At 30.2% G+C, this 12,032-nt stretch overlaps 1 protein-coding gene across 5 annotated transcripts; it reads right to left on the bottom strand.

Annotated features, from left to right (window-relative positions):
• Window positions 1–4,090: 4,090 nt before the first annotated feature.
• LOC110616304 (homeobox-leucine zipper protein ATHB-13) lies at window positions 4,091–6,409 on the bottom strand. 5 transcript variants are annotated; one of them, XM_021758689.2, is made up of 4 exons: window positions 6,265–6,409; window positions 5,847–6,146; window positions 5,333–5,715; window positions 4,091–4,792 (listed from the first exon to the last, which is right to left on the bottom strand). In XM_021758689.2, exons 2-4 carry the CDS (start codon window positions 5,977–5,979, stop codon window positions 4,433–4,435), a joined length of 876 nt encoding a protein of 291 aa, XP_021614381.1. In that variant the 5' UTR covers window positions 5,980–6,146; window positions 6,265–6,409; the 3' UTR covers window positions 4,091–4,432. The 5 variants fall into 5 exon arrangements, with proteins under 5 accessions (XP_021614381.1, XP_021614382.1, XP_021614383.1 ...); XM_021758690.2 differs by having other exon boundaries at window positions 5,847–6,009; window positions 6,265–6,384; XM_021758691.2 differs by having other exon boundaries at window positions 5,847–6,009; window positions 6,270–6,379.
• Window positions 6,410–12,032: the final 5,623 nt, after the last annotated feature.

The following is a 12,032-nucleotide window of genomic DNA, read 5'->3' on the forward strand; positions in this document are numbered from 1 at the left end:
AGATTTTGTGAAGATTCTGTGTTTCTATTGGCTGAACTCTGAATGGAATTAGTGGCTGACTAGCTTCCACGTGGCACAGAAATGATCTCTATTTTGTTTGTTTGGGCTCCAAGAACAGAAACCAGAACGTTTAGTCCAATGGGCCATTGTTTGGGTCGCAATTACCTCAGAAATTGCATCCCAGCATTGAACAATTAGTTGAAAACTATTCTCATCCAACGGATAAAAGATAAATACCAGCTTAAGCTTCTTCTAATCATGAAACGAATTTGATTCGTGACATTTTATCCAAATCAACCTCGAACTTAGATCACTGAAAGAGCAAAAAAAAAAACAAACATATTTATTCAAAAGCTTGATCCAACGTTAAATAAAATGTTAGCCGTTGACGGATTCTACAATAAAAAATTTAACCCAAAAGAAAAAGAAAAAAAAAATTCAAAACCCAATAATGCAAATATATATAAATATAGGGTTATTGCTTGTCACATGTTATCTGAATATTTTTTGGCTGTAACAACAGCAAACATGCTGGGATTATATCTCTGATTTTTTAGTATTATCATAATCCAAATCGCACTCTGCTAATTAATTGGTTAATTAAGGAATTAATTTTTAAAAAAAATCCACTATTCACGTGGCCACTTAAACCTGATCTCATTAATTAAGCAAATCTTGATTTGGCCACTAGAAATCTTTCATCAAATGCCAAAGATTCCAGCCATGTTTCCCAATATTTTTCTCAACTTCATCACATGATCCCATAAAGATTCTATTTTTAAAATTAATTTTTTTTTCTTATCAATTTGTGTGCTTGATCTTTCGTTTATCAAGTTTTTGCAGATTTTTTTAATGAGATGCTTAAATTTGTTTTTATCTAATTGGGTCAATGGGGTAATAGAATCTAGTTAATTCTGTTATGACAGTTGGCTTCAAATCTATTGCTCCATGGGCTAAACCAGCCAGAACTCAACACCTTAATCATAATCAAACTGGTAAGCTTTGTTGCATTAAATTCAGGCGTTTCATCTTCTAATTTATTAACATTGGAGTCATCTTCGTAACTGAAAATAGAATATTCAGCTCGTTGATGTGAGACGATTTCGTATCCACATTTGCACATTACGGTAAATCGAAATCGTATATAATAATTATTATATATATTAGTTAACACGAAACTATTAAAATAAATTGAATTAACTATTTTGAATTAAGTGAAAAATGTACTCAAAAATTATTTAGGTCAGTTTGAATTGGTCTGTTTCAATTGGTATCAGAGCCGTCCGAGATACTATCCGTGTGAAATTAGATGGAGTCGCTCGAGATACTAGCGAACCACACTGACTTAGCAATTGTATCCAATTCAATTGCGACGAGGGAGTGTAATATTTAGCGGCTTGATGTAAGACGATTCAGCATCTTAATTATATATAATAGTTAGCACGAAACTATTAAATAACTTTGATTAATAATTCTAGACTAAGTGAAAAATGAATCTAAAAATTATTTGGATCAGTTTGGACTGAACTGTTTTAGAAAAATCTCAAATTTGAATTTTAGTTAGGGTGTCTCGAAAAGATGTAATAGAAATAAGAATTCCAAAGTTAAAGTACTGTACGATGGATTATAATGCTTGACCAATTAAGTAATACAAAAATTAAGAAAAAGAAAGCTCTAAAGATGGGGGACAAGTTGATTCAAGTTGAGGGTGAAAAGGAATCTGACAAATGAAAAGAACCATTAATGCATGCATATTCATTGATTAAACAAAAAGACTATACAAGAAATTAATAATCAAACCGGAGTTATTTTCAGAACGGAGAGATTTCAAGTTCGAACTGCAGCAGATACATTAATAGAGGGGTGACTACAATTGAATTAGATAAGCATCCAAATCAAATTGGGGGTATTGGGGACCTACATAATGCATACCAAGCTGTGGCTGTGCATGTGTAGATGTATCCATATGCATAGACTGTAGAAAACTTTTTCAACTCACATACATTATGTTTTGTTTCTGTCTGTGATGCAGAATGAAAATAGTGAAGAAGCAACACAGCAGCAGCTGCAGGTACAATGCCTGCAAAAGAAGATCACATTCAAAGAAGGTGAGATTGCGAAAAGGATGTGTATGGAAGTGGGGATATAGAGAAAAAAGAGAGAGGACTATGGAGTGGGGGGTCACATGATGGATGAATTTCACTTTAGGCACTGTAAAATCATTTTTAAAATTTAATTTATTACATAAATTCCCTAAATTTAATTTGGTGAATGGTAATAAAAACTTTTCTTATAACTTTTTACCGAATAATTTTGAACAAATCTCAAATTTAAATATTAAAAAGAATTGGTTGTATCAAAAAAATAAATTTATAGATCTTTTCTTTATCAAATTAATCTTTATTTGTATATATATTGTGGGAGGAAAATTAATTTTTTTAATTTTTATTTTAAAAAAGAATTATAACAATTTTTAATTGAGTATAAATAGAGTCGGTTCGATTTTAAATAAAAAATAAAAAATTTGAAAAAGAAAATTGCACTAAAAAATCGGTGGAATTTCTCATTTTTACACTTTTTAAAATTGGTATTATACTAAAAATATTTTAGAGCAAAATGTCAATCTAATACTTGAATGTTTTTTTGATAAACTAGTAAGAAGATATCTTTTTTGGTACTTACTTTCTCTTATTTAATTATTATAATATTTTTATAAATTTGATAATTTTTTAAATAATAAAATTGAAATAGATACTTCATCCATCGCATAATTTATTTTTTTACATAATTTTTTATTAATTTTTTAATTATATTAATTTTAAATATATTAAATTTTATTAAATATTAAGAAATATCTTAAAATTTTTTTAAAAAATAAAATAAAATAAAATAGAATTATATTAATTATAAATTATTATAGTTTAAAAAAGAAAAGTGAATAATAATCTTGAGATAACTAAAAAAATAAATATAGATGAAAATTATGGAACGAAACTGAGTGTTTAGTGATTGGAATTATAATTTTATAAAAATTCCTTTATAATTATTTTTTTAAAATATTAAAATTGAGCTAATTGAAAAAAAAGTTAATAATAAAAAATTGAGTTGGTAATAAATACTATATCAATATAAATAAAATGAGAAATTTTTATGATTTTTTAAAAAGTATTGTCACAATTTTTTTATTATAGCTTAAAACGTTTTCTTCAACTCTATTCTTCTTCCACCCTTCCTTCAGAATCATTTCTCCCTCCCATTTGAATTCTTAATTCTCAGTCGAATATCCTTAACTCCCTATATCTCAAATCCTCTGACCTATGCTGTAGGGCATAGATCCCTATATGCAAAGCTCTATGGGGACCTTTTTTTTTTTTTTGAGGTGGGTATTTGTAATTTTTTATGGGTTGCTATTGATTGTTTGGGTAGAGGAAAGAAAATTGAGTAAACTAAGAGAACCACAAGAAAAGAAAAGAAAAGAAAAGAAAAGAAAGTGTTAAAATTAAACTAAACTAAACATAACTGTAAATTTTTTTATTTTTCACATTTTATATTAGCAAATCAACTATATTAGTTCAATTTGATGAAAAAACCAATATTGACTGATTGTTTGTACATTAGCTTTTTAATGCCATTCCCTTGTTTGTCAGTTTAACACTGCTAATGTCTCCTTCACGAGAATGACCATTTCCAACTCTTCTTGTTCTCTTCTCTCTCACATCCCTTTGTCATCTTCCTTTCTTGAAATGTGTGCTTCATACTCTCCTCCTTCTTCTTTGAATGTCTTTATTCTTCAAAGACTCTATAGGTTTATATAATCTATGGTAGAATTCAGATCTTGCAATTCTAACATAAGAATTAATCAGAATCTAGCATACCCTCTTCTCGAATTTTTAAATAGTATAAATTAATTTGTACAACTTCAATGGAGTAAATAATATTGTTGATGATCATTGAGTTACCAGCTGCCAGAATGATGAAATGTGGAAGGAAATCATTGTGAAGACATTGAAGAAAGCACCATGCAAGCATTTTTTTCTTTTCTTTAATAGTACAAAGACATGATTCCAAAGCAAGCAAAACACTAAAAATATGCAAGTAAGAGAGAATCCCTTTTTTTATTTCATGGCCCATGCTAGTTCTAGCTCCAACTAGTCACTAGCTAGCAAAATATAATTTCATCACTTGGATTCCATGATCCAACCTAATTTTCTAGGAAAAACATGGTATATAACTCAAAGACACAAACTCCTTTATTGCTTGTAAACGATGATGTTCAGCTCCCCCCACCAACCTCAAACTTGATATAAATCCTAATTTATACAACAACCTAAGAACCAAAACATGAACTTGTAAAAATAAGGTAGTTGCCCTTTTGATGATGATTCGAAAAACTTCGCCAAACTGGATACAGTGTTGTTGTAGGTGTTGTGTCTCAATTGAAATGTTGTTGCTCAAGCCATGGCCAAAACCCAGATTGATCATCAATCCCACAGAACATGTTGCTGAGGGTTTCTTCCTTCACCATTTGATCTATGTTCTTCTGGCAATGGATGTGATCAGACCTTGAAGAGTTGTTGTGGAAGAGCTGAGCCACACCTGTGGGCCTTATGGACGAAGATGGAAAAAAGGGTCTGCTAATTGGGTGATTAGATAAAGGGCTATCAATAGCTGGTGTTCTTGAGATATCCAACTTGATATCAGAGCTGTTTTCACTTCTATTACTGCAAGAACCTTCAGTTTCTTTATTGAGATTAATAGACTCAGTTGGTTCCCTGCTTTTCAGTGCTGATATCTGCACCCATCAATTAACTAATTAAGATTTCCAATATTTTAAGTCCAAAATTTTCATATGGAAAAACAAAAAAGAGAGATCTAATCTTTCAGGGTCATGATTACCTTTGGTTTCAGAATTCAGACCATCAAGAATCAAGCAATCAATTAAAAAGTTTCCCTTTTCTTCTTCTTTTGTTTATTATTATTATTTTTTTTTTGGGTTCAAGCAACCTCTCAAAAGGTTGTACTAATGATATCTAACAAAAGAAGCTTTGCTAGCTAAAACCCATGATTGGTTTGAGAAGTTAACAGAAATAAAGTTGATGAAAATCATTACAGAAGAAAAAGTCAAAAGGGAAAATCCACCAGAGAAATAATCATTGTTATTGATCTCCCAACTCTAAATATATTCTTCAAAATTATTGTAGTTCCATGCAGAATCTTTCTACTCTCCTACAACCTATACTTCCATTGAAGAACAGTAGAGAGAATTTTGCATAAGATCAATTGGATCATGTTATACATGTGTGTCCAATAATTTGCTGAAAGTTAAACTAACCTCTGCCTGAAGCTTCTGGTTCTGGGCTTGAAGTGCATCGTTATCAGCTTTGATGGCTTCAAACTGCCGCTTGAGGAGATCGTAGTCTTTCTCAAGCTGTTTGGTCTTCCATCTAGCCCTCCTATTTTGGAACCATATAGCAATCTGTCTTGGTTGGAGACCAAGAGCCCTAGCCAGCTGCATTTTTCTTTCAGGTTCAAGCTTGTTACCCAATTCAAAGTTCTTCTCAAGTGTTTTGACTTGTTCCATATTAAGCCTTCTCTTCTTCTCTCCTGCCTGTGAGCCATCATCCGACAGCTCATCCTCTCCATTAGCTTCTTCATGACACGAGGCATCAATCCCTGAAAATGACATTGACCTCTTCCCTAGAAATGATGCCATGCCTGCACCCAAAAACAACCAAATGGAGAAAAAGAAATTGCTAAACATTCAGAACCCAGTACTTTTCTCAGACAGATAGATACATAGAGAGAGAGAGAGAGAGAGAGAGAGAGAGAGAGAGAGAGAGGGGTACCATGGAAATCTTGGGGGGTGCATGAGGGTAGAATTGGATTGAGAGAAGTGGGAGGTTGATGATGATGATCTTCTTCATGAGGAGTCTGAAGCATGAAATTAGCTGGGAAGAAAGCCATCCCATTGCAAGTCATGACCTATGCTTGTGAAACCAATCCTAAACACTGCGATGATGATAATCTGGCTGTCATGTTGCAAGACAGAAGAGAAACAAAGAAAGATGTTGCAGGTGCAGATGCTCAGAGAGAGCAGAGCTTAAAGCCTTAAACAGTGTGGAAGAAGGAAAAAGGAAGACTTGATCCTAATATCACAGCAGCAAAAAAGGAAAAAAAAATTGCCAAAATAATAAAAGAAAATAAGAAAAAGAAAATCCAAACTGAAGTATATGCAAAAATTGTTCTGATCAATAGCTTATATACCTTACCAGTTCCTAGAAAGAATTATTTCTCTTTTATAGTTTATATTTTCAGAGGAAGAGAAGAGGATGGGGTGAGAGAGAGAGAGAGAGTGAGAGAAGTATATGATGATGATTCTATAGTTCTTCTTCTCTTTATATGAAGAGGGAAATTCTCTTTTTTTTTTTTTTTAATTGTGATTTTCACTGCTAAAACAAAAGAAAAGAAATTTATCTACTCACTTACTTTAAAAAATAAAAATAAAAAAGGAAATTTATCTAATCACTTTGGCAATAAAATATATTGGGTAATTTCTATATGGGAATTAAAAATAAAAAATAAAAAAAAAGACATGATAGTGATATCTTCCCTATAAAAAGGTAAAGAAAGTGATGATGATGAGACATGAAATGAAAAGGCAACTTGCTGAACTATGTTATCTGTAATTCTCAGAAAATTTTCATGGGAAGAAAGAGAGAGTCTTCTTTTTCCATGAAGTAGTTTGATAATCTTGAGTCATTTTCACAGGTATTAATCTCTTTCTATATTGAAGAGGCAAACAATTTAATGCTGTTAGTCTTAACATAGACAATTGTCCTCAAACATAAATACAAAGCAAATTAACAGCATTTTTTCATCAAGTTGATAGCTTTTTGATTCCAAATAGTGAAATTAAAAAGAAAGAGCAAATGGGTTTTCCATTTTCATTTCTTAATAGCCTGCATAAAAGTTAAGAAATGGATGACTTGAGAAGGAGAAAGAAGGGAAAAAGAGGGGTGGAGGGGTCTCGTTGTGATCCCTTTAAACTAGACCCTTACAATTTAGAAAGGAACAGTAGAGAGAGAGAGTTTGTTGAAGAAAGAGTGATGTTGTATGTTGTTTGTTGTCTTAAGTGAAGTGAAGAAAGAGGGAGGTTACTTGAGAGGAAAGAGAGAGGGGAATGGGGGAATCTATGGGATGGGTCCAAGAAGGGGGGCAGGGTTTGCTACCTAACCCACCAACAGGCATCGTGCATTACGACGAAGCTCCTTCCCCATCCATTATCCCCTTTCTGTGTGTGTGCAATGGCAATGGCAATGGCTAAGTAAAAGAGAGTTTGAAAAGCCTAAGCCAAAATCCCTGTGCCTCTTAACCCTACAAGAGCTGGTCTTTTTTGTCTTTGTACCTGTCCATCTCTATCCCACTACTTCTCTACTCTCTCTCAATTTTTTTTTATTTATATATTTGATTTTCTTTAAAAAAATACATAATATTAAATAAATATGCATTCGTCAATTATAATATATATTTTTATTTTAAAAATTTTTATTACTTTTTAAATTTTATAATTCAAAATTAATATTTGCCCACTTTTTTAAAAAAAAATTAAAAAGATTTATTTATTTTTTCTTAAAAATTGAAAAAGTTATTTTAATATCACCAAAAATTGATAAAGAAAACTAAATAAATATGATTTATACAGTTTATATTTTTAATACTTGATATTACATATTACAATAATATCTATTAGAAAAATATTTTCTAACAGAAAAATGAAAAATAATTGGTTGTATAAAAGAATTGACTATTAATAGTTTATTAAATATTGTTTAATCATATATATTAAAAAAATATTTTTGATAAAATAAATATTGTTTGATCTTTTCACAATGTATTATAAATTTATATCAATAAGGTAAAACTAAACAATTTTACTTATTAAAATTTTAAAAGTAATTAATTTTATTTTTTAATACAAGTTAAATACGAGTGTATTAATAAATTAATAAATAAACTATATATATAAAATAACTTATAATAAATAAAAAATTAAAATAAATTTATAATTATAAAATAGAGAAAATATCAAAATTTACTCATTAAATTGAAATTCTGATTTCCGCACAAAGTATAATTCCACTGCACACAAACTTCTGTCTTAATTACAATTTCAATACCAAAAAAAAAAAAAAAATAACTATGAATGGATTAATGAGGTGCCAATTATGTATAGTGGGTTTTACATTTTGCTATTTTTTCTTTTTTTTTTAAAAAAAATTCAATGCTTTTTTCTATTTTATTTTGTTTTAAATTAATTTTTTCTCTTATAATATATATTATAATTATTGATTATAATAAATTCAATGTAAATACTTTCATGATTAATAATTATAAAATAATTTTTTTAATATAAAATCTTTATATTAATCCATGCATATCAAGATTTTATGGCTTCTATATGGAATTATGGTTGAAAATTTAAACACATATTGATATAAATATTAAAATAATATTCATTTCACCCTTATTAATAAATAAATATATTAACACCCCTCAATTTTTATTTATATATATATATATAAATATAAATGGAAAAGAAAAGAAAAGAAAAGAAAAGAAAAGGATATGAATATGTGGGCTTGCTTGTATTTGAGGGAAAGAGACATTCACAAAGAAATAATTAAATGGAATCATATTGTTTTTTTATAGCATAGAGAAAATGGTCTCTGTTCACATCTTACAGTGTGGGATTTCTCATTTGGAAATCAAATTGAAAGAGGTAAAGATCTTTCAACAGTCAAAACAAAAGGATTTTTCTACAATCTCAATTACTATAAAAGAATTAATTTTTAAATTCAAGAAATTAATTTATTCATTTTTCTACAATTTCCCCTTTTCCCCATTTATAATATGTCATAGCTTGTAAAGTATAGAGACACAATGGACCCATGAAAAGAATTCAGTATCCAACATATCCATCCCTAAATACTTCAAATTACCCATAAACATACAATACCCACAACTTCATAGATGAAGTTATTGGAACATTGCCTCATTTTCTTTTCTTTTCTTTTCTTTTCTTTTCCCTGCAGTCATTCAAGTGATTTGAATGTTAAGATTTTGACAATTGGGACATCATTTTTATTTTTATTCTATTTATATGGATTTATTTATTTATTTTTTAAATAATATTGTGTGTGCACGAGCTTCCATGATCTTATCAATAATCAGACTAAAAAAAGTAAAGAATTTGATCAAATGGTTGATGGGCATAGAATTTTTTTTATCCTTATGCTAAACAAACAGTTTCCCATCAATGAATTGTTGCAACCCATACGTATAATTTCGAGTCCGTAGGCAGCCAATACGTCACAGTTCTGTAGAGAAATAAATTATTTATTGATATGAAGAAATAAATGATTTTATTATTATTATAATAGCTGTGAAAATAAAGGAAAGTATATTTTTTTGAAGGGAAAATGATGAGCTAATTAAGGGTTTGATATTAGAAGGGTATCTAAAAGGAATGGGGGGAGGGCCCACTAATTCTGGGTAATTGGACCCACAAAATACTTGTTTAAAAAATGGGGAAGGAGACAAACAACTCTCACACCATCACATGACTTTATTAGTTGGAAGCTGAAGGGTACCCCATTGGAATGGGGTGGATCCATGTTCTTAGCCAGTTAGCCAGTCCCATTTCTTTATATTTTTTTCATTATTTATTAATTAAATAATACAATTGTTTTAAAATGAAGATAAATGAAAGAAGTTTACTAAAAATATAATATTTTATTTTCTGTAAAATAATAGAAAAAAATGGAGATTTTGAGATGAATCTTCTTTCCACAATTCACATGTAGTACTGATCTTATCTGCTCTCTTCCTCACTCAAAACTTATTTTATTTTCATTTAATATTTTTTAAGCCAAAGAAATAGAAATGAATAAATCTAAAAGGAAATTTTTTTATTATTTTATTTAGAAGATTTTAATAGTTTTAAAATAAGGGAAGACCATACAATTTCATTTAAAATTTGGATTCAATATAGTTGAATATTATTCATATTTCCATACCAATTGCAGTAATTGTTGTTTGGACATATATACCAGATGATGAGATTGATCAGTCAGTGCAGTTATGCATGATGTTCAATTTTTTTGTTTTCTTTTTCTTTTTCTGTCAATATTATTTAGATTATTTATTTTCAATTTAGTATGTAATCATAATTATTTATCTATATGGATGAAGAAATGAAAATAGAATGGGCAAAGAGAGAAGGCAAAAGGGAAGAAGGTAAGAGGAGAGGAGAGAAGAGTAGTAAAGGGAAATGGATGAGCAGAGCAGAGCTCCACCTTCAAAAGTGGCTTCACAAGGAAACAAGCTGCTTTTTACAGGTGAGGCTCTCCAGAAGAAGTATAGGGTAACCTCGACTGGCACAGCCCAACTAACACCTGTTTGATTTGGATATTTTATCTTTTTTTGTTTTTTTATTCTTTTTCTATAATCTATTATTTCCCTATCTTTCTTTAGTAATAAACATCATATTTCTTACATACAAGAAGAGAAATAAGAAATGACCTCAAAACCTTGACAAGGGATCATATGCCTTGTTCACTTTTCATCATGCCAAATATGATTCTATGAGTTAGCTAATGTTGCTGATTTTGTCTTAAGGATTTATAGGTGAGATTCTCTACATAATGACTCCCAATACCCACTTGGATGAAATTTGAAATCCTTTGATAATCATCTCGAGATTTAACTGATAGCATGACGTGAAGCACACGTGAACGTTTATTCACTGTGCTGTTGGCAGTGAAATGAAAAGAAAAGGAAACGACTTTCTTCTCCGCATTATGAAGCAGTCCCCGGGTGATTGCCATTATAGATTTATAGTTCGTTTGTTTGTCTTTCACTCCTCAACAGAGAAAGCAAGCACCTCTAAACACAGCAATGGAACACCTCCATCAATTATAGATCCACTAAATGATTCTTTATTTCTTTTTGAATATCAGACATGTGTCACACACTTCCACATTTCTGGATTTCCCATTTGGATATTATTGTTTGGGTAACGCTAGTTTAATTACTGCTGGAATTTTTTTCGACTGATAATCTGTATCTAATTATTTATTGCATCTATTCTGCCACACCCCTTGAACAGAAAATTTGACCAATTTTGTGCACGGCTTTTAAGAGTTAATTTTATGGTCTTCAATTTTAAATACTAATTTATGATGTAATTATTATATTCTGAGTTTTTTTTAAACGATTTACAAATAGTTATACAGAATGATGAAAGCAAACCATAAAAAACAAGGAGAAAATATCTGCTAAAAGAAACCAAGGAGTGGAGGAGGTTGATCCCAATTCTTATATGCATGATAAAATCAATATAATTAGTCTGATTTAAATGACAGATGTATGATTCAGGAAATGCACAAAGTACTCAACCTCAATTTCAAACCATAGTTGGCTATCAAAAATTGGGTGGTGTTACGTGTTGGAGAAATCACAAAAATGTAAAAGTTATAATATCATTCTGATGTCGTTTTCATGTCTTTGTCCAGTGTCGATGAGGAATCAAGCTTGTGTTCATCTATCCATATTAGTGAAGTCACAAATCATAGCTGGCAATGGTGCCCCAATTAACATAGCAAGACCGACATGAATAAAATGGCCCAACCACCCAATTTCACAATTGTTCACTTGGAGCTCAACCAGCAAGCAATCAAGTTAACTTCAATTCAACAACTGCATCATCATTAACAGTCTGTTTGCTCGATTTTACTTTTTTCTCCCTTTTTGTTATTGTTAAAAATAAAAAAAAGAGTAACGATTAAGTACCCCAGAAAAATAGATTAACTATAAGGAGCTCAATTGACACAGCTCATGCTCGAAATTACAAGCAACTTTGAATTCCAAATCTGACCCAGAATGCTTAAAGGAGAATCATATTTCTGAACTACAGAAAGAATTGATTGCAACTTCTCCCATATTACGTTCCAATTGTTGATTATCAAAATGAA

This window comes from Manihot esculenta, chromosome 5 (assembly GCF_001659605.2).
Source record: "Manihot esculenta cultivar AM560-2 chromosome 5, M.esculenta_v8, whole genome shotgun sequence".
NCBI lineage: Eukaryota > Viridiplantae > Streptophyta > Magnoliopsida > Malpighiales > Euphorbiaceae > Manihot > Manihot esculenta.